At 54.6% G+C, this 22,292-nt stretch overlaps 6 protein-coding genes across 6 annotated transcripts; 2 read left to right on the top strand and 4 right to left on the bottom strand.

The window, feature by feature from the left end:
- Window positions 1-3,059: 3,059 nt before the first annotated feature.
- Window positions 3,060-5,285, bottom strand: J4E86_007505 (uncharacterized protein; the record flags this gene model as incomplete). Its single annotated transcript, XM_051448024.1, has 3 exons — window positions 3,060-3,616; window positions 3,848-5,128; window positions 5,192-5,285. 3 exons carry the CDS (start codon window positions 5,283-5,285, stop codon window positions 3,060-3,062), a joined length of 1,932 nt encoding a protein of 643 aa, XP_051300962.1.
- Window positions 5,286-6,798: 1,513 nt separating this feature from the next.
- Window positions 6,799-8,678, bottom strand: J4E86_007504 (uncharacterized protein; the record flags this gene model as incomplete). Its single annotated transcript, XM_051448023.1, has 7 exons — window positions 6,799-6,983; window positions 7,035-7,225; window positions 7,289-7,487; window positions 7,548-7,860; window positions 7,923-8,363; window positions 8,415-8,430; window positions 8,509-8,678. 7 exons carry the CDS (start codon window positions 8,676-8,678, stop codon window positions 6,799-6,801), a joined length of 1,515 nt encoding a protein of 504 aa, XP_051300961.1.
- A 1,300-nt stretch (window positions 8,679-9,978) lies between these two features.
- J4E86_007503 (uncharacterized protein) lies at window positions 9,979-11,214 on the bottom strand (the record flags this gene model as incomplete). Its single annotated transcript, XM_051448022.1, has 1 exon — window positions 9,979-11,214. The coding sequence occupies one exon, from the start codon at window positions 11,212-11,214 to the stop codon at window positions 9,979-9,981; it is 1,236 nt and encodes a 411-aa protein (XP_051300960.1).
- A 288-nt stretch (window positions 11,215-11,502) lies between these two features.
- Window positions 11,503-13,770, top strand: J4E86_007502 (uncharacterized protein; the record flags this gene model as incomplete). The annotated part of the gene is made up of 3 exons (XM_051448021.1): window positions 11,503-11,581; window positions 11,646-13,178; window positions 13,226-13,770. The coding sequence occupies 3 exons, from the start codon at window positions 11,503-11,505 to the stop codon at window positions 13,768-13,770; spliced, it is 2,157 nt and encodes a 718-aa protein (XP_051300959.1).
- A 333-nt stretch (window positions 13,771-14,103) lies between these two features.
- On the bottom strand, window positions 14,104-16,998 carry J4E86_007501 (uncharacterized protein; the record flags this gene model as incomplete). The annotated part of the gene is made up of 5 exons (XM_051448020.1): window positions 14,104-14,309; window positions 14,413-16,492; window positions 16,580-16,696; window positions 16,748-16,879; window positions 16,930-16,998. The coding sequence occupies 5 exons, from the start codon at window positions 16,996-16,998 to the stop codon at window positions 14,104-14,106; spliced, it is 2,604 nt and encodes an 867-aa protein (XP_051300958.1).
- Window positions 16,999-17,485: 487 nt separating this feature from the next.
- Window positions 17,486-19,246, top strand: J4E86_007500 (uncharacterized protein; the record flags this gene model as incomplete). The annotated part of the gene is made up of 5 exons (XM_051448019.1): window positions 17,486-17,532; window positions 17,581-17,734; window positions 17,784-18,070; window positions 18,117-18,465; window positions 18,515-19,246. 5 exons carry the CDS (start codon window positions 17,486-17,488, stop codon window positions 19,244-19,246), a joined length of 1,569 nt encoding a protein of 522 aa, XP_051300957.1.
- Window positions 19,247-22,292: the final 3,046 nt, after the last annotated feature.

Here is a 22,292-nt window from a genome sequence, read left to right as displayed (position 1 = left end):
TACAAGCTGCATTCATTGATTGACTCCTTCACAGACCCATCAGGTTGAAGATGTCTTGCGACCAGCGCGCAAATGGACATAACCAGTGACCGACTGACTGACGGGTCCACAACTTCAAGCGTCAAGCATGTCGAACATGTATCGCAACTCGACACTTCATCAGAGGCTCCCCCCCTCAAAAGCCATCTCTGACGCTCCTACCACCCACATATCCCTTCTCTACAAACGAGAAACAATAATTGTACGAACACAAAATGAACAGCAGCAATTTTATCATCCTCCTAACGGCCACCTTTCCCGCCCTTGCCATATCTTCCGTCCTCTTCTCTTTAGCGACATATTTCCGGGCCCCCGAAGCACACCCGGAGACTCAAGATCTAGTGGATAACCTCGAAGATCTTGAGGATATTGTGCCATCGCTCGTTGAAGAAGTCAGAGCTTTGAGAAGAATGGTTGATCGAGAAAGGCAGAGAACAAGGAGGCTAGAGAACGAAGTAAGAGACATGGAAAGGCGGCAGCGAGAATGCGACGAAACCACGGATGATGCTGGCGACGAAGCGGAAATAGCAGATGATGAAGATGGAGAAGTGGAAAAGCGCAATCCGGGAGAAAGACCTGCTCAAAGACAGTTTGATGTCGACGAGTTTCTGGAAGAGCAGCGAGCCCGAGAACAGGCCTGCCGTATGATACAGAGGACGATGATGAACAGGCTCTGCGGCTCCGGCCGGCATCTTACTGAAGGTGTTCCTGAGTTCCAACCTCCTGGGGCAAGGCTTCGAGGCGGAGCCGATACCATACTAAGCGATGACGAAGCACTAGAGGAAGCAGCTGCCACAGAGTTGCCGCCCAGCCCTGAAAGAACCTCCGCACCCGTGAACGATGCAACTAGTACTATCACACAAACCTTCCGCCAACATGGACGTGAAGAGACTCGCGCAAGAATGCTAGGCCATGAAGACACTCATGCTCCCGCAATCACCAGGGGTAGCTACACTCCTTTAACAAATGGGTTCCATCAACCTTCTCGTCCAGTCATCGTCCATGAATACCCCCAAACGCCCTCACTTCCTCGGCACCAAGCAACTTTCAGCTTCAGCCGTCAGCCAACAGTCACCCACAATCCATCACCTGGATTTATCCCCCCTTCCCCTCAAACACATCCTCCACGTCAACGTCTCACGAGGATAGCGATCCAAAACGAGACGGAAGAAACGCGACGTGCAAACATACTTACGCTGATCCTAGAGAACACCAGGCCACGCATCACACCGCGCGACATCACTACTATCGTTGAGGGATATACCAGATCACTGGCTGACGCTGATACAAATCGTGCTGCCTTGACAAACTGGGATGTCCAAGAAGTTCCACCCGGGGAAATCCATTTGAGGTTGACTCACTCGATCACCACTTCAACTATTACTGGAAATACAACTACGTTTAGGACTGTAGATTCGACCATCAGAATAGAGAGTAGGCCAACGCAAAATGACCCAGCCAATAACCACACCCCCTCCCCTTCCACGGACGGACATGTCCCACACACTCCCCTCACCAACGGCCATCGCGAAAGCCTTACTCCTCTCCCTACCTTCACATTCACTGACTTCATACCTGGACCCACAGGAGAGTTCTACATAAGCCCACGAACAGCAGATCTTGTCAGTCCTCTTCGCCAGACACTTCAGAGAGTACTTCCCGGGCTCAGCAGACCCGTCATCGATGAAATCGCAGCTAGATACGTCGTAGCTCTCGGTCTAGGCCTTGCTAATCGAGAACGGAATGTTATGATCAGACCCAGTTCAGCGTTTGTAAATGGTGGCGTAAACCGCGATGGAGTGGAGGATCTGAGCGTAGATGCCGACGAAGATACGTTCAGCGGTCATGAAGAAGTCTTTGAAAGAAGACTGCGAGAGATAAGAGCTGACGGTAGTGGTGTGGATACCTTTCATATCAATGGCGGAATTGTAATGCGGGACGCCAATAACACCACTACGCACGATGAGGCTGCAGAGCGGCTTACCGCCGGCCCAGAAGACATCCGCCCGCGCCCACGCCTATCCACCCCTGAAATCAATGAAGCAATCGGAAGCTGGGGATCTGTGACCCGAACTCCCGGCGGTCTCGTTCTACGCCTGCGAGGCGAAGGCACAGCAGATGAAGAAATCTATCACCTTCAACGCGCACATGCGGACTACGGTAGAGATGTTGCGAGGACGTCGTCAGAGTCTTCAACACGCTCTTCTCGAAGCGCATCCTTAAGCGGAACTACGCTCGTCAACTCCGTCGTTGGGAGTACAAACGGCGACACTGTTCCCACTTCCAACCCGCCTACGAACGGTGAGCTATCAGAGAGCGAGGAGCTCTTCCGTAATGCTGCTTACGAAACCCCTACTGCAACGCTTAGGCGGCGTCGCGATGCGAGGGACATGAGGAGAGCCGCTAGGGAGAATTTGCTAGTGGAGAGGGGAAGTGTGGAAGAGGAAAGCACGGGAAGCAGTGAAGGGGGTAGTGAAGATAGTATGGACGCGGAGATCGCGGAAGTGGAGGAGATGTGGCGGGAGATTCGTAGACAGAGGGGGACTATGGAGGAGGAGATGATGAGGCATGTGGCGGCGAGGGATCGTGCGGCGCAGGCGAGGCAGACGAATGGGGCGGGAACGAATGGGGTTGAGAGCGAAGGGGGTGATGAGGCTTCTGGAGGTTCTGGGTCTGAGGCGAGGGAAAGGAGGCTTGATAGCGAGTAAGCGTCTGAACGATGAGCTGCACTATTGTACGCTTAACTTTTCGAAAGGTATAGTTAAGTTCGCATGTCTCTGCCTTATGTAGTATGCTACCAACTATTCTACACTCCAATAAATCCATACACAATCTATAACATCTTTAACAAAGCTCGCATGTCACACGACATTAGCGCTTCGCCAAATGTTCTCAATAAATCATGCTGAGAACTATTCCTCATAATTGCCCATACTCTTGTAATCGCCAAAGGACTATATTATTTGAGACAAACTGTTCCCTGGTAGTCTTGATGGCGTGAGAAGGTTGCTGAGATGTTCTCAGCTACTCCGTCGTCGCGGAGCCGCAGGTCGACGACGCGTATAGAACTCGATGGTAGCCTGAACATCGATGTACGAAGTCAGTAAATGTCTCACAACAGTCTGTACACGGATATTACTAACAGTGCCTTGCTGAACGCCTTCCTGGAAAGCCGCTTCAACATCGTGAGTGCGATGAGCCTGCGATACGAGCGAAACGGCGAATGCTTTGGCCATCATCATGGACATGCGGGGTGTATCACTTGTCCCTTGCTTCAGCTGAAATGAATCCACCAACGACGAGACCAGCCCTTGTATATGCGTAAGGCTGACGCCGACACGGTGCATTTTGAAACCTCGGCAGACCACGGCCATTGCTCGTGCCGTGCGGATGTTGATGATTGTGTTCCTGTCGCGCAAGAGCGAGGAGACGTATTGTGTCTTTCGACCGGATTGTATATCCCGCAAGTTGAGGATATCATCGCAAGCTTGGTTGTGGCGTGATAAGACAGTGAGATCGGAAAGCGGGAAGTGTGAGAGCACGGCTGCAGCTGGGACGGAAGCCCAAACCATGCGCTCTGGTATTTATTAGTATAGAAGCAGCATATAGGACTTTTCGGAAGCTCACCTGCATGGCCCTTGTATCTTGCCCACCATGCTTGGCCTTCCCCTTTCAACATCCGCATCACGTCAGCAGCTGGGAGAGTTTTGTGTGGTGCTGTAAGCAGTGGATGGTCGAGCGCAACTACAGAAAACCACCATGATTAGCATGGGACTAACGTGGTACATGGTGTGGGACTTCAACGTACTGACGGCGATCCTGGGCTCAAACATCGTAGAAGCTTTGACAAGAGCTTGCAAGAGACTCGTCGACACTGAGACAAAAGCCGATGCACCGCCACTCATTGACAAATGGAGATTCGTCAAGAGCATGAGAGCCTGTTGACCTTGCCCGTCTGGGGAGAAAGGCGGCGGAAACTCGCCCCTCCAAATCGAGAAGGCTTGACTTACGAAGCCCGTCTCGTCGTCGAAAATCGTCCGGCTGTTGGCATCCCAAACGCGAAATCCAATCGTGTTCCTGCCGGGTGGAGTCCGTAGTGTCGGCTGCGTAGGTGTGATGGGTGGTGTGTGATAGCCATCAACGTCTGACCATGTTTCTTCATTGTCTTGCTCAGCCAATGTCATTCCGCCGAGCTGTAGAGCCTGCAGTGGTAGATCTTCCGGAGCCGGCCTGCGAAGGGCGCGGGCTTTCTCCTTTTCCCTCTTTAGCGCACGTCTAACTAGGGATTTGTAATGCTTTCTCGTCTTGGGAGACTTCGCAGTTCTCGCCAATCCAGGTATGTAACTCACCTCGTGTGTGCGTCTTGACAAGTCAATGCCCGACTCGGAGGCGGTATCTTCGATGATCGCGTGGATCTCGTCGTACTTGTGTTCGGGGTCGTGGAAGGGGACTTTCATTGCTCGATCGAACTCGGGGTACGCACGACAGCCATACAGAATGAGATGGCTCTCGAACTGGTAACGTATGACGTTGAGCCTGAGGTTTAGGCCGGTGATGGCATTGAAGACCTTCGGGATGGTTGCCGCGTTTGTGTCTTCGTACCATCGGTAGAGTATTGTTAGGAGCTCGCGTTCATCTTCGTGCCAATGATGGGGCGGGTCACGCTCTAGCCTACGAAGAGCTGCAAGTGACGTAAAGTCGCCGGGCTCGGACGCTTGTGGTGCGGTGTCATTTGTGTGACGAAGGGCTGGCATGCCGAAGTCGAGAGTGCGTCGTACTGATGGCGTCGGTGCAGTATCAACGGCGTCGAATTGATAGCTCGCCCTAGCAGGACTGCGAAGTACAACAGGCAAATCTCTTTCTTCGTCCGATGGGCAGGGCGTCGACACTGGAAGTGTAGCCTGAGAATCGTACGAAGAACAACGCTGCTTGGATATGCCCGAAGCGGAGGTACCGACCGTTGACGACACAGCTGCACTGATGTCTTTGCCAGGCTCGCTCTTGATATATTCAGGTGGCTCGAAAACACCCTCGATCGAAGGAAGCACCGAGTCTTGTTCGCTCTCATCGTAGTTGCTTGTTAGGGACGCTGTGAAGTTGTCAGTGCCTGCTTCACAACTGAGAAATGGAAAGATGCCTGGTAACTACTTACCTTGAATGTCGGCCTCGGTTACTTCATGCGATTGCTGCGGCACCTGCGACTGGTGCGGAGCTGGTGTCGCTGCCACCGCCGGTTCCCACAGCATCACGCCGGCATCTACTGCTCTCCAAACGTGTCTCGTCATTGCGATGTAGTATGTATTTGCTGTTTCGGATGCAATAAATAGCAGATGAAACAGCGAAGGTTGTATCCGGGTGAGGCTAAAAGAAAGAGGATGTTATGCGGTTTGAAGAGTTTTCAACCCGCCAGGCATCCAACTCGAGGCGCGTCGGACTCAAGTCGCGTCTACGCGCCATAGAAGCTTGTCGCTGCGCGTCCGACGTGTAATGAGCGCGGTTTCGCGTCGTGAGGTGAAAGAGGCGGCTCCGTGCGGCACTCTCCAGGACAGTGAGCCAGCGCGCCCACTTGTGTCAAGCAAAAAGCCATGCATACGAAAGAAATTGTTCCTGAGTGTTGATAGAGCCGATTCAGTATCGTGGAGTAGGTGGATAGAGCTCAGGTCGATGGAATAGCTGAGTGAAATTTGCTTGTTCTGCCACGGCATTAGCAGTGAGGCTTGCCGGTATGTCCTTCACCATATCTTGACTTGTCAGTGCAGCGTTAGAGATAAAATGCGAGAATCAACCCTCTGTGAGTGTGCTCTGTTCAAGAATGTAGAAGAGAAAGACGGGTGGGGATCAACGCATGCCATGTAGTGGGATAACGCCATCGAGAGCTGAATCTCACCGCTCGTTTCGCCGTGTTGTGACTCGACGAGCACGTTTGGAGGACCGGTATAGGTGAGAACGAATAGAACAACGGGCCATTGCTTTGCAGCAAAGATCCGCAAGTGGAAGCTGGACCAGTGAGCGTATGTATCTTCTGACTGTGCCCCACTTTTGCTATTCGATGGCATCGCCGCGACAGCAGGTGATAGACAAGAAGCAGAAAGTGAAGATACCTATAATGATTCAATCAATTGAAAAGCAGATACCTTCCCACGCTACGTTACATTCATCACTGGCGTCGAAGAGCTGATAAAAAAAGGATAGAAAAGCAGAATGCAAAGCGCACAACTTTTGGTGCAACAGAAGACTTTGGACGTGAACCATCCCTCTCGAACAAGTGGTATGCGAAAGTGTCGTTCGCTGCGCCGGCGCTATGCTTTGACAGTCAAAGTACGGATTCAAGACAGATAGCCGAAAAGATTGGAGTTCCTGGTCCTGTTGCCGCATGATTCGTCCGACCATTCCAAAGAAGCGAATGCGTGAAATCGACTAGTCCGGTCCAGAAAAACCTGCAACGATACGGCGCAGTCTGCGTTCGCACGACTGACGAAGATGGGGTGGAAGTGACCAGGTGACGGGTTGTTGGGTTGTCGCATAAGCGCCCGTCAATGGTGCTGTGGCTGCTGCTCCACATGCATATGCGGTCCGTAGACCGCATACGGGATCCAAAACGTGATCGCGCCTGCATATAATGATTCCAGGGCTGCAACACGGTTCGATGGATAATTGCTTTTCTTCTTACGCCCGCCTCACGCAACGCAACCCAACAGATGTTGTTGCGGCTTTATTACGCATAGCTTCGCTTCCTTTTCTGGTGATTTCTTCGGCCGCTCATTTGTGGCCATGCTGCTCGGTGCAGATCTTCCTTACGACCCACTTTTCCCAGAACTTGCGCTGCTGATTGGTGACCATGATTCCATTGTCTTCTAAGACGTCGACGCCATCCATGTGTCCGTTGCAGTTGCACCATGTAATCGAGGCTGGGGTATCGGGCATAGGCGGGAAGGAAAGGGTGCCTAGAGAGGTCAGTATATGTCCCACATGCACTTCGTACAGCCAGAACTTACCACCCTGTTCAGGCTCGTCGGTCTCTGCGTCAGATTCTGTGTCAGCTATTGAACTGCCATCAGCGTCATTCCCGCTAGATGGATCTTCGTGTTCGTGTTCGTAATCGTAATCGCTTTCGTCGCTACTGTCGCTTCCAAGAGGATCGTCTTCTGGTACTTCGGCTCCCATAACAAACTGCTCGTCGAAGTGCCTAAAGATCGATGTACAAAGTCAGTAAATGTCTCACAATCGTTCGTACACGGATACTACTTGCTTCTCATATCCAATGCGCCTGAGGGAAATCCAGTCAAGCCGTGAGAGTTCATCCCGTAGACAGGGGAGCACATCTTTCCACATACTGCCCTCTTTCAAAAGTACATCACGGAGACGCAGACCACGCAGAGTATCTCTATGTCGTCGGGCAATGCCCAGAATTTCATCTGCGTTGAGACGCCAGGCTTGAATTCCAAAAGCTGCAAAGACGGAGACATCAGGTTAGTGTATGTCTCATGATGCAGAGACGCAAAACGTACCCTGCAGCTTTTCCCACTTGACGTTGTGGAAGAGCTCTTCTAGCCGCAATGTGAGCGGTCGATATGATGGAAAGCCAATATGCACGGCTTCAATATTCTTAGCCGCAGTAAACAACGCCTTGGACAGGGAGGTGAGATGTCGCATCCGAACGTCTAGGTCCGTGCTGTCATCGAAATGTAGCTCCAGACAGGTCAGGCGTTCGGCAAGGATTCCCAGGGTTGATGGCGGATTGCTAGCCGCACCTAGTACGCTCTGCGGGCTTAGCATGGGTGATGAGAATCGCGAACATGGCGATTCGGACTCAAGGAGGGCCTGAAGACCGAGGTCGAAGTCAGTAAATGTCTCCTATCAATCCGTACACGGATATTACTTGCTTGACCGATTGTTTTCGCGCTATGCAAGCATGCCGGTGGCCATGTCGGTACTAGACCGTTCAACTCGTTGTGACCCCGCATGTACGTGATTAACACGGCATCTTCCTGGTCCTGCAGGCGTAGGATCTGGATATGCTGGAGTGAAGTGAATCGCTGGAGCGCGAAATGCAGGATATGTGCATCTTTCCTGCTGTTCAGAAGGCTGGTCTGCTCATTCACCTTTTTCTGGAATTTTTCGATATCGAGGAAGCTGAAACTCTCGGGACGTGTGTGGAGGAGCTCCTGTATGCGCTCTCGTCCTTGATCGTAGAAAAATGGCACCATGTAACTGAACTTCTTCACACGGCCGGCAATGTGAGGCTGGCCAGCTATTCTCTCTAATCTTTCGAGTCCCTTTCGCGAGAAGCGTGTCGTAACGCGCGAGAACTGATGGATGACACCCTGCAGCGGCTCAGTACATGTCTCACGTGCACTTCGTACAGCCGTACTCACCAAATTGCTGAATCTTCTGCAAGTCAATCTACAAAGGTGAGGATACGAAGTCAGTGTGTGTCTCACATGCATTCCGTAAAGCTATACCACTTACCTAAAGCTCGCAATCGTCTCGGCATCGTCGGGCTCAGGTGGGAGGGGCAGCTTGAAAGATTCCTGCGACAGGTATGCGCGGCGCTCCAGACTTATTGGTTTTTCTGGTTCGCTCGCAACATATTCGAGGATGATGCGAAGAAGCTCGTCGGCGAGATCGAGGATACCCATTTTACGTGGTCACATTCATGACGACCGCTCCGAAGAAGCTCTGCTCAGGAAGCTTCCCAGCGCGATTTAGGAGCGCACCGCACAGCGGATATACTCTCAATGCAGGGCAGCAGCGTTCGGGCCGGATCGGGAGGAGGGAATGGCAGGTGGTAGTGAGCGTAGCGACAGCGGGACAGTCGAGTCAACTGACAACGTGGTGTTATCCGACAGCCGGCACCGATCTATGGGATAGCAAGCGAAGGACAGCCAGAGGGGCGTGGTCGGAGAAAGAAATGCATGACCTCTGTGCCAGCAGTCAGCTAAGCGTAGAGTTGCGAAGACGACCTGGGACTGGACACGCCGCCTGCAACTTGCAGCGTGCACCCCGGTACGCCCTCGCCCAAACCGCGATGCATTAAACTGCAACGGGCATAACGTCTCACATGATCACTAGCGTCTGCATTTACATAAGCAGGACGGTAAACATGCATGGCTCCTCCCGCGAAGAAGAGTCGAATGGCCGCTGTGGACTACTGCACAAATTCGCTAGGGCTGGCTGTTACGCCTGCGCTGATTCGAGGCCCAAAGGCCTGCTCCCCACAGCCCACTACACGAATTTCCATCCATGGATGGTCTCGATGCGTTGCCAACGAAGGATGCATCTGGAGGTCGGCTGATTGGCGTCACAAGCGCTTCAGATGCGTCATCCGGCCGATTCCACTGCCGTGTACTTGGGATGGCGCAAACGCCATTGAAGCGATGGGCATCTCATGACGACACGGAGCTTTAGGAGCCTCATAGTGGGCTGAAACGGGTGTCTGTATGTCTCGCAATGTGCGTACGCTGTTGCAGTGCGTCATCTGTCCTGCTCGTCAGGGGATGATAGCGTGCAAGTTCCATTACAGCACACGAAGTACTGCGTGCAATATGTAAATAGTATACAAGCATCTGTGTAGACGCAAGCGACCCGAATTCGGTCATCGCACAAATTCGGGACGGAGAGGACATGGCCGCAATCCCGCTCGTACATGCGCCGATGACGATGCATGCGTGGAACTGCCGGTCAGATCGACGTGTTGCTTCACAAGCCTATACTCGCCCTGGTAACGTCATGCGGACCTGCGCGGTCGTGTAGCTATGGCGCACGCAGCTGTCGTAGATCGTCGCACAGAAAATGACACTAGATGACCTCCTGCCTCGTCGACTTGTCGACCTCTCGTGCCGACGAAAACTCTACTCACAAATCGCCTGGGCCTGTTCCAGCACGGCAAACACTCAAAGACGTGTCTCGCCATCAACCCGCCCGGCCACGTCTATCGGGTCACGCTTTCGCTCTGGACTGAACACGTTCGCTTCGTTTACGACGAATCTCAGTGCTGCTCAGCTTGCTCTGGAAGGTTTCATCGATGCTGTCTTCTTCGCTGGCATCGAGAACAGCAACCTCGAAAACCTCAAGGGGGTCCCATCCCTGCTCGCTGCGCTTGTTGTTCACTGCAGCACCTCCGCTCCTTGTCTCGAGCGACAGCACCAAGGCAGAGATGTCTTTATCAGTGATGGTTGGGCCGAAAGGATCCCAAATCTCAACATATTTGATAGTGAGCCCGAAGGGATAGCTGACGTGGACGGCATGTCCGTTCGGGCCGGGTTCTTGGATCTCCTCAACACGGATGCGCTCGTCGTCTGGGAGGCCAAAGTAGAGGAGAGAAGAGAGAAAGTCGTGTGCTGATTGCTGACGCTCTTTCCAACTTTCGAGATGCTCTGCAAACTTCTTGTTCACTAGTAGAGCGTCGCCGGTGATTCCGACTGTAAGCACGCTGGGCTTCGCATCGGAAGTGGATGGCTGTCTCCTTCCGAGCATAAAGGCAAACATGGTAAGCAGTAGCTTGTGGCCAATATGGAGGTGATCGAAAGTCCCTCCGACGGCAACAGAGAGGTGGTTGATTGCTTTGTCTGTCTCATCGGCAGACGATAGTGGTTCTGGTGCCTCTACACTGACAATACCACCTCGAACTTTGGACACGGGCATCTGGGCTTTCGATAGAGAGAGGAAGCTCTTCAGTACGCGCTCCCCTTCTTCGCTTTCGACCGAGTAGACGGTATCCCATGATCGCGAACTCCGGGCTAGCGTATGGATGTCTATTGCTGGCCCCTGGAGTTCCTGCTCTGGGGTGGAATCTGGTAGGGGCTTCGTCAGTTGGCCGTCCCTGGGATATGCGACTAGAACAACACGAGCATCAACGCCCTCTGAGTCTTCGGTATCGATAGCTTCCCTGCTCGCAGTGATGCAGATGAGTTTGTAGAGATCCGCTACTAGCTGCTGGGTGGTTGCGTAGTGCAGGCCCCGGGGCTCATCAAGATGGCCGTACAGATGAGGGCATGGTAATGCAATTTCTAGAAGTATGGATTCATGGGATTTGCGGGGAGACCTGGCCAGCTCTTTCAAGACGGTGAACAAGGGCGAGTTGTAGGCGGCCTTGAGTGCTGGATAGGAGGGTGGTGAGGGCGCAGGCGGCAGCAGCAGCAGCGCACGGCGGACTGGTTTGTGTGCTGGCGGCATGTTGCGGGTGTCAATGAACCTCGAACCTGAAGTGGGAGACCGTGGTATTGGAGATCATGAATCATAACCATGGTGGAAGCGAGCCTGTGTCACATGGAGGTAACCCGAAGCAGCGTGAAGGGAGGGCGGAGGGGTGGTGGGGAACTTTTGCCGAGAAACAGCCGCCGACGCCCAGCAAGTCGAGGCCAACCGCAGCGGAGCTCTTGACGATTGACTACGCGCCGCAACAGTCCCGAGTCTGAGTCTCTCTTTCCTCTGCCGCAGCTAGGTCGAGCAATTGCAGGCGCCATGCCTTTCGGAAACCACCACCAGAATGCGCACAACGACCCGGCGCAGGGCATCTTTGCAGCGGCGTCGGCGCTGGGGAGTATGTAGATGTCGGCCTTGGGCACCGCCGTGAACGTGGGCTGATGTGTATCTCGCAATTGTAGGCATAGGAGCGCCTGGAGGCAATCTGCGAGGGGCCACCCAGGGCACCACGCGCGCCGGCACCGACGCCTTCCTGCCCCAGAGCAGCGCGAACCAGCCGGCCCAGGGCGACGCCTACCTGCCCTCGACCGCACCGCCCCAGGCCAACTCGAGCTTCGACGCCCCGCGACGGCGCACCAACGAGGAGCTGCACATATCCTCTGGCGGCGGCCAGGTGCCCTCATCGGCGTCGGCGCAGCCCCAGCAGCAGCACCTGTACAGCTCGCCCGACAATTACCGCTCGGCGCCCAACATCAACATCGACCATGGAACCCCTCAGAACTCCCAGTATGGCTCCCCGGCAGTCCCCGGCGCCCTCCAGCCCGCGCAGCAGCCACAACAACAGCCGTCGGGGCCGCAGCAGCAACAGCGACCCGCGCCCGCCAACGCCTACACGGCGCCCGTCGTGCCTACCCAGACGCAGATAGCCAGCAACGCCCAGCAGTACACGCTGCCCACGCGCTCCAACACCATCAGCCAGCCCCAACATTCCCCTCACTCGGCCCATTCCTACTCGCGCTCGAGCCCAGCTGGCCTGGGCCCCGACCAGAAATACGTCCCCTTCTCCAACACCCCCGAGCAGTCCAAGTACCAAGCCGGCACGCCCGCCCAGAAGTACTATCCCACGACTCCCTCGGGCGCCGCATCGCAGTCGCCCCTGGGCCTCGCCGACATCAGGCCGCGCGCAAACTCGACCATGGACCACGAGGGCATGGGACACGGCAACACCATGGTCAGCGACGGCAACAAGGTGCCCTCCAACAGCAACTACCTCGCCCCGTGGAGCATCTACGCCTACGACTGGTGCAAATGGAACGTCCCGGGCGGCAACAGCGCCGGCAAGATGGCCGTCGGCAGCTATCTCGAGGACAACCACAACTTCATCCGCATTCTCGACACGCAAATAGCGCCCCAAGACACCTCCGCCCCCGGCGCGACACCCTACGGCCTCGAGTACAACGCAATCGCCGAAGCCACCTGTTCCTTCCCCGTCACGCGCATACTATGGGAGCCGCCGTCGTCGCAGAAGCAGTCGACCGATCTCCTCGCAACGTCTGGCGACCATCTGCGCTTGTGGTCGCTGCCCCAGGCCTCCGGAAACAACATGAGCAACACCATCACGCGCTCGTCCTCCGTAAACACGCGAGAGCCTCAGCTCCCTAAGCTCACGCCACTCGCCCTCCTCTCCAACTCCAAGACCCCTGAACACACCGCGCCGCTGACCTCCCTCGATTGGAATACCATGTCGCCCAAGCTCATCATCACCTCCAGCATAGACACGACGTGCACCATCTGGGACATACCCTCGCTTACCGCCAAGACCCAATTGATTGCCCACGACAAGGAGGTCTTCGATGTACGCTTCTGCGCGGGAAGCGTCGATGTCTTTGTCAGTTGTGGAGCTGACGGCAGTGTCCGCATGTTCGATCTCCGCAGTTTAGAGCACAGCACCATCATCTACGAGCCCTCAGACAAGGGCGGCGACAAAGACAAGGGTCAGTTTCTGCATTCACTTTCGACGCCAATTGCTAACAAGTCCCAGGCTCGCCAACAGGCCGCATGTCGCCCACCAAAGCCCAGCAGACCATGTCGTACGCGCCCCCGCTCCTCCGTCTCGCCGCATCACCCCACGACTCCCACCTCCTCGCTACCTTCGCCGCCGACTCAAACCTCATCCGCATCCTCGACGTGCGGCAGCCAGGCCAAGCCCTACTCGAACTGCGCGGCCACTCTGCGTCCGTCAACAGCATAGAGTGGAACCCATCGCGGAGAGGCATGCTTGCCTCTGGTGGAGACGACTCCCTCGTCCTCATCTGGGACCTGCTACACGCAAACAACGGCGCGACAATCAGCGGGGAACACGCTTCAACACAGCCTCCCATCGTACAGCCCGCGACCACACATCCCGCCAACGGAGCCGCGGGTGCGCAGAATGTGCCTGTAGGCCAGAAGGGACCCTACGCCAGCTGGAGGTGCGACTACGAAGTCGGCAACATTAGCTGGGCACCTCAGAGCGCTCTGACAGGGCAAGGCGGTGAATGGGTCGGCGTCGCTGGTGGACGTGGTGTTTGGGGCGTCAAGTTATGATGAGTCTCGATTCCGTGTTGATAACCTCAGTTCAGACTTCGTACGACCGCCATGTTTTGCCTTGGAATGCCAACTGTATGAATGACGCATTGTTTCCGATTAGGGCAATGGGTGGGATTGATAAAAGTGTACAGCTCTTGTTATCTTGCTCTCTGAGCACAATAGTTTGGTGGTGGGGGCGTTAGTGGTGGGTTTTGCATGCATATAAGATACCTGGAAGTGAAAGACTTGTCTTTTCTACATGACGACTTTGGATGCAATGACGTTTCCCATTGCATATTTTTCTCTTCCCCATCGTTGCCTTGTTCAATCTTTTTCTTGGGCAATGTTGGCTTATCGTATGACGACTTCCACAACAACCTCATTGCTCCAACCAGCTTTCGAATCAGTCTCCTTCCACGCCCGCACCGTATCAATCTCAAGCACGTTCTCGCATTCCTTGCTGACACTGACGCAATGTGCTGGAACAGGGCGGCCGAACAACACGGCGAAGAAGTCGTTTTCGATGGAGCGTTTTGGGAGGTCCGAGATGTAGAGTGCTGTGACGCGTTAGTAAGTATCGAAACCATGATGAGAAGAGGGGAGCAAAGGGATGCTGAGAAGGAAATTGGGAAGTGGAAATGACGGAGAGAAAAAACATACCAAACCTCCCCAAAACCTTACAACTCGTCCAAACCCTCAGTCGCCCCGAACTGCGATCCACATACGCATCCGCACTAACAATCGCCGCCGCCCCCGTCATCTTACCCACAATCCCCAAGTTCGCAACACTCACTTTCCTTGGTCCCTTAGCCTCACTGTCCTCCCCTCTTTGCAGTTCAAACTCCATCAACGGGAACGCAGACAGGATCTCCCAGCCACGAACCGGAAGTTCGATATGCACAAACGCATCGTTAGTCGCTACACTCGTTGGAGCCGTGACTTGGCCGTCTGTGTGCGAGCGGATGATGTAGGTACCTTTTTCTGCGCCGGGGAAGGCGTCGAGGGCGATGAGTTCGGAGATGGGTTTGGGAGTGCAGTTGAAGACGCCGAGGATGGAGACGCCGGTGTGGGCCATGCCGACGTAGGTGGTTACTTTGAGGAGGACGGTGTCGTCGTATGCGTTGTAGGCTTGTGTTGTTTTACCCACAGTATAGGGGCGGAGGATAACCGTGTCGCCGCGTGGCGTCTTACCTGTCATCTGGTTGATGAGGTCGATGTCGTGCTGTCCGGGGACGTCGGTGATGTAGATGGGGCCGCTGGAGACGCAGCGTGCGGCGGCGTGGAAGGCGGCGTAGTCGTGGCTCGTTTGGAACATGTCCCAATCGGGGAGTATGTTGAGGTATTGCGTTATGATGGAATTGTGGGCGTTGCAGAAGATGTGCCAGGGATGGCTTGCAGGTACCTCAGGGAAGAAGTCATCCGAGTTACGCAGCAGCATGCGTGGTTTGTTCGAGGGTAATTGCGAGTGGAAGATTAGGGGCGGGGCTTGTGACATGCAGGATATGGCGCGCGCGGAGAAGGAACGGAGTTGGGCGATGGACCAGGCGTCTTGGTAGGATTTGATTAGCTTGCGGCGGTCGTCGGAGTCGTGGAGTTCGTCGAGGAAGAATTGAGCGTCGGTTTTGACGGAGTCGATGCCGCAGGAAGAGAGGAATTCGTAGAAGTCTTTGTAGAAGCGGGAGACGTCTTCTTCGGCTACGACGGTGATCTTGCCACCGGATACGCCATCTTTGAGTTGGACGAGACTGGTTTTGTAGTCTTTTGCTATACGGCCTTCGGGTGCGATGCCACCCCAGTAGCCAAACATGGCATGCCATACAGCAATGTGGCGGATGTGGCTGTACTTCTCTCGTATGTCACTGACTGTGGCTTTGAGACCACGAGGGAAGCCTTTCTTCGTTGCCTCGAACTCTGTCATGGCGTTGTCGAATTGGTCGCCGCCTTCGGTGTTGAGTGACTGCCAGTTGTCGTCGATGATCAAGTTGCTGATATTGATTTCGTTCTTGCGTAGTGACTCCAGTGCCTCGAAGATTTTGTCTTCATTGAGCTTCTGGCCTAAGCCGTTCCAGGTGCAGTACGTCAAGCCATCATACCAGTTCTCCAGCCACTGCGGTTTGAAGTCGTCAATCAAGGCCTTTTCTTCTTCGCTGACCAGTCCTGCCGATACTTGGTATGCCATTACGAGTTTGCGAGCATAGTACATTGAAGCTGCTACTGCGTCGTCTAGCTTCATGCCCACTGCAGCAACGATACGCACGGTGCCATCTTTTTCGCTATCGTTCCTGGCGTTCATGACGACTCTGCCGTCGCCGTCATGATTGAGAGTTGTCAATACTTCATCCAACCCACTCACGGCGAGCAGTGCCAGATGGGTGCCATCGTGACGCTCGAATGCGGCCAACATGGCATCCTTATCAGGTTGGAATCGGTCCTTGCCCTGTCTCGGTGCGAGCCATGGAGCCCATAGTCGTACTTCGGCGAACCAGCGGGAGAGATTCGTTGGCTTACCAAGCTTTTCTCCTGACAGACCAGGCTGCTTGCCTGACGCTGCACTGATGGGGTAGGTGAGGTCCCAAAGAACGGTGTTGGGCGTATCGCTTTGTTCTTTCGATATATTGAGGAATGGTGGCAGGCCCTCGAGATAGTAAGTCAAATCTTCTTTCAGCGCATCTGGTGACTGGTAGATGAGGCGACCGTCTGAGGTTGAGAATTGTTCGTTGGCCCACTTCCACGGTTCGTTCTGGGTATGTTAGTGAGAGCCCTCCGATCGATCAATTTACATGATCAGTTCAGCCAGACTATTATAGACCGAATGTTCAGGACCCACCTCTGAGGCTCTGAAAGTGATGGTATACGATAACGAAGAGCCGTGCTTGGGTCGTCCGGCCAAGTCGATTGTATAGTACTGGCGTTGTACATTAGAGTGACTGGGCTTGACTACCGTCTACTTGCGATTAGCTTCTGACGAGTCCAGGTGGCACGGTCGTTTGCTCACAACGCATGCCTCATCGTTTGGCTTTAAGCTAGTGCTTGTCCATTGATCAAGAGTATCAAAGTTGTGCCACAAAGCGACCTCCCATGCCTTCTCCGGCCCGGCTGAGCTCTCGATGACTACAGTAATCCTTACCTGAGTGTGTGATTAGATGAGACTTAGGTCTGGGTATAGATTGATCATACAGATTCTCGATCAGAGGGAATGGTAGTCGTCTGGCCCAGCGGAGGATGGCAGCTGAGTGCGGCGTACATGGTATCGAATGCAGAAAGTCAAGATAAGCTATGTAGTTAAGTAGGGTAATGATAGAAAGCACACAGAAAGACACGATGGACGGGACGGATGATGAGGAGAGTATTGAGTTTGCATTGACCAACAACTAAGGCATTCAGCAGCACAATGATGCATATGCAGGCACTAAGAGGCCGAGGAGGTGACGTGTGCGGACGCGGACGCGGAGGTCGGGGTAGCTGCGAGGTGCACTAGTCCCATCTTGGCATTTGGGAACATTTTGGCATGGGCCCAAGTTTTGATGCCGCTCAGTTGGCAGCCATGTCAGCCTTACGACGTCTACCACGGCCCCGGCCATTTGTCTGTCGGCAATGCATACGACATCAGCATGTGCTTGCCCGTGGTGAGCGACCGGCAGCGAGATGGGCCGACGAGGAACCCGACCCAGTAATACGCCAGGCGCAATGGGAGGAACACGCGGGACAAGTGCGGGCGGGGATGCACCAGAGCATGTTGAGTGTACTTGAAGAGCGTGGATTTGTGAAGGATGTCGCTGGGTGAGCACATGACGAACGGCTTCTTTCAATTATCGCTAATCATTACAGTGGACGCCAGACGCTCGACTGGCTGCTCACCGAAAAGCGCATCGGCGCATATGTCGGCGTAGACCCAACAGCCCCCTCTCTACATGTCGGCCACCTTCTCCCGCTTATGGCGCTGTACTGGATGTACCTCCATGGCTACTACACCGTCAGCTTGGTGAGCCACCCGCGACTCGATGCATACAACGCGAGTTAATCATGGCTAGTTAGGAGGAGGCACCGTCCAGATTGGCGACCCTTCTGGCAGAACAACGGCTCGGTCTCGGCAAGGCGAGGATGTGCAGTCTATGAATGTGGAGAGCATACAGCGCCAATTGGACAAGCTGTGGACGAATGTCAAATGCCTGGGCATCAAGTACCAGTACTCCCCCCTAGTCAGCCGAAAGCAGGATATCCTCAACAACAGGAGATGGCTGTCCCAGTTGAGTGCAGTTGAGCTGATGAGGGATCTGGGGTCTGGTATGCGCCTGGGTGCTATGCTCAGTCGCGACTCGTAAGTCCGCCATGTCTTGAGTAGAGAATGCCTCTTACACGTTTAGGGTCAAGCTACGAATGGAAAGCGGCGAAGGCATGGCTATATCCGAGTTCAGCTACCCCCTCTTCCAAGCCTACGACTGGTGGAGCATGTACCGGAACCAGGGCGTTCAACTACAAATAGGCGGATCTGACCAGTACGGAAACATCATTGCCGGCATGGGCGCCGTCAGTCATATGCGCAAGATACATCGCATGGACAACGGAGCAGAAGGCGACGAAGACCCAAGCGTAGCAACTTACGGTCTCACCACACCACTGCTTACAACAGCGTCTGGCGAAAAGTTTGGCAAGAGCGCGGGCAATGCAGTCTGGCTTGACGGCCAGATGATGAGCTCATTCGATCTGTACCAAGTACGCTTTGCGCAATGTTCTACGGTGCCATCACTGACAAATTATCCAGTACTTCCTCCGCACCGCAGACGCCGACGTAGAACGCTACCTCAAGCTCTTCACCTTCCTCCCCCTTGACGAGATCCGCCTCCTAATGAACCGCCAAAACCAAGACCCCTCCAAGCGCAACGCCCAACACATACTCGCCCGCGAAATCGTCGAGCTAGCACACGGAGCCGCAGACGCGAAGAAAGCTGAAGCCGCACACAAGGACGCGTTTGGTCAGGGAGCCCATACTTTCTCGCTATTCTCGCTGAGGAACGCGATTGCCGGTGACGAGGGCGACACCAGCGAGCAAAAAGAACACCTGAAGAAGGAGGACACAGAACTGCTAGAATACAAGAAAGCCTACGCCACTTCTTCGACCGCACAAGCTACTGCAAGCAGCCCACCCGAACGACCCCAGCACGACAAAGCAAATGTCATCACACTCCCGCTCTCCATGCTCCAAGCCGGATCCTTCCCCCACGTCCTCCACGCCGCCGGTCTCGCGAGTTCGAAATCCGAAGCGAGCCGCTTGATCGCGAAGAAGGGCGCGTACGTCATTGTACCCAATTCTGGTCCGCCTGATAACCCTACTGCGCTGAAGTGGGCGACTATCGAGCCGGGCAAGGAGGTCAATCCGTATCACTATCTCGTGGACTGGGAGGCGCTGGTGCTGAGGGCAGGGAAGAGTAAGATTCAGATTTGCAGGATACTTAAGGATGAGGTGGGTGAGGAGAAGACGGAGGAGGGACAATGAATATACAAGTATATATCACGTTCATTGCGGACGAGTTGCCTGTACGAATGCAATGTCATATGCTCCACTCTATACTATCGATCTATCCAAGTCTTCTGCTGTGTTGATGGGTATTCCATGTTGAGATATAGGAGTAATACCCAATAATCAGCCCGCTTCTGACTCTTCTATTCAATTCTTTCCAACTGATTGAATCGCCCTACCAGCGACCCTTCACGTCCCCAAACACCGACCGAACCTACCCACTCCCCTCACCCCATGCCTTGCATGCTGGAATCTCGTTCCGACACCGATCTTGCACGGCGCAAGCGGACTGCCTTGTACCTCTGCATCACCCACCTCCTTGCCCTTCCCCTTTTGTAGTCCGACACCGCCATTTTCGTTTTCATTCTCACTCCCGTTCATAGTATACCGCAACGCTCGTCGTTCTTTAATCGGCGACGTACGCGTTGAATGGTAACGAGACGGGCCGCGTTCGATACAGACGTTGGGGCTGAGGGGGCTAAGTTGAATACCGCCCTCTTCGAGGATCGGGCGGTTTACTGCGGGTTGGTGAGGGCGGATGGTGACAGTCGTTGGAGAAGGCGTTTGTGTCTGGGTTGGAGTGTGTGGCTGATTGCGAGATAGTCGAGGAGGTAGAGCTTTGAACAGGGGGGAGATGCGCAGGGTAGAGTCGGGTTCGAGAAATGGGTCTGGGATTGTGGTTGTGCTGATATGATGGGGTGACTGGGTGCTATCCTTGCTGAAGACGTCCTTCCAAGACGAAGAGCGCGGTAAATGGCTAGTAGACTGGTAGTCGAGTACATCTTCTATACCGCATGTCTCCTGTTCGTGTAGAGATGTGCTTGCAAGCCAGTCGTTGATACGATCCCTAGGCGGACCAGTAAGACTGGCAGTGCGGTTTCGAGAGCCAGCGATGAAATATCCAGAGTCGTCCGACCATGCCTCTGAACTCTGCTCAGATATGCGAGGACTGTTCGCCTGCGTCGCGTGCGATACCATTCGGAACGACGCTCTCGACATGTACGGGGACTCTGGACGTTGTACCGGAGAGATTGCGAGAGTAGCATATTGCTCATTCCTACCATGCTCCACTGGTGGGGAGGCCTTTCTGGAGATGTTTGGTAGCTGGGGATACGACACGCCTTGCTCAAGCTGGGGAGACTGATGGTCATGGCCGGCGTCTTCGAAGATCTGTCTCATCCGCGCGGCATGGCCAGCACGGGCTGGTGACTGTACCAGTGTTGAGCCATTGTTCGCACGCCGGACCCGGATATTGGCTAGTCGAGAAGGCGAGGGTGGAACTACACCTGGTCTTGAGAGGGTGGATGCTGTCACTGTTGGAGTATGGCCGTGGTCAATGAAGATGTCGTTCGTGAATGACCGGCTGTATGCGCCATGTGATGGCCCGAGGGCTACACCTCCGTCTGGAGAAGCCCCAGTATGCGGCAGTAAATGCCCAGAGCTCTGGTCGGGTGTCACGGGTTTGCGGAATGTGCGGCTGCATCCAATGGCGATACCCTACAATGGAGTTCAGTAACTTCTAGGAGCAATCCAGTCCTGCACCCTCCACGAACTTGCTGGGAGACCATGTTGATCGGCTGCGCGATTTCTCCATCGTCGTCCGTGGCCATCCGAGTCATCTCGGACATACTGAGCGTAGCTGTTCGCGTGGGTACTCGACGTTGCACGAGCGATGACTCGAGGACGGGTTCAGTTGTCGTACATGACTTTGTGGCTGGGAGGTCAATAGGGAGGCTGCAGCAATTGCACCAACGCTCCTACATACTGCAGCTATCCGTCGTGCCTGCCAATTGAGCCCGAGCAGTTACTTCCCCGCCATGTTTTGGTAGCACAGGCGCATACCAAGATTGCAGAGATAGACTCTTCTCACGAACAAGTCGCACATGTGTGGAGTGTAAACATTTTTCCGCAGGATTCAGTAGATTCAATAGTGTGGACATGAGTCTGGTGGTATAAGATCCATATATGACGTGTGCGGTACACGGGGATGCCCAGGTGGGGATCTTCGCTGATCTGGTAGCGACGACCGCAGCTTCCGTATGCACAGAGCACTTGCTCGGGTCGAGTCGACAGAGGCGTTGTCGGATGTTTCTTTTTTTGCCCATAATTTCCGCCACGCTGACATCACGTGGCAGACTGAGCCGGTGCCTGCCCAACGGCCACGTCCAAGGTTCTGCGCGAACTCTACCGGTGATTGCGCGACATAGTGTCAGCCTTGGGATATTTCAGAGACATCACGTCAAGGTTTTGGCGCGGTAGGACGAGACGCGGGACGGTGTAATCGACGCACCAAGGCCGCTGGATCTCGCTTGTCGATCGCTATCTATGGGACGCCTCGAATTGATTACTCCCAGCTGTCCACCTTCGATCCCGCCATCACGGTCACCGTGGTTCGGCATCTAATATCAATCCCGTCTTCCACAGCCATTCGTTGAGCCTCGCAAAATCAACTTCGATCGCGACCCTGCGTCCAATCTCGCTGGCTCGGCCCTTTCCCCGATCACTAGGATCCCTAGTGACAGCGTTGGAACGTTGCTGCGCACACCGTCAACGGCGCCCTCAGGCATAATGGTTCGCACTCCTGCAGGCACCCTTTGTGAGCGTCGCAGTAGGCGTATTGCCTGGCCCCAAAAAAGCGTCATGCATGCAGGAACAGCACGCGAGTGCTAAACTGGGCTGTCTTGGCCGGAACGACACTCGAGACCGAGTCGCGGGCCCGCCTCGTCTACGCAAGGTGATGCTATGTAAAACACACCATGGCCGCAAGCATCTGAAGCATCCTACAACATTACCGGATCGCCCCAAGTGCTGACAACCACGAATAACCACGAATAGCTCCTCAGGCGCACCTCGAGAAAACCTTACCCTCATCACAGTGAATGCAGCGGACGTTTTCGAAACGGCGCACGCTCTCGCACCAGCGCACGTTGGGCGCATCTTTGGGACCCTCTCCTCACCTCGTGCTGAGGCGGGAGCGTGTGCGTTGCCCGCGACTGTCGCACCATGCTGATTTCGATAGACG

Source organism: Alternaria arbusti (assembly GCF_024043155.1).
Source record: "Alternaria arbusti strain BMP 1465 chromosome Unknown scaffold_10, whole genome shotgun sequence".
In the NCBI taxonomy this organism is placed as follows: Eukaryota; Fungi; Ascomycota; class Dothideomycetes; order Pleosporales; family Pleosporaceae; genus Alternaria; species Alternaria arbusti.
This window is presented reverse-complemented; position numbering and strand designations above follow the sequence as displayed.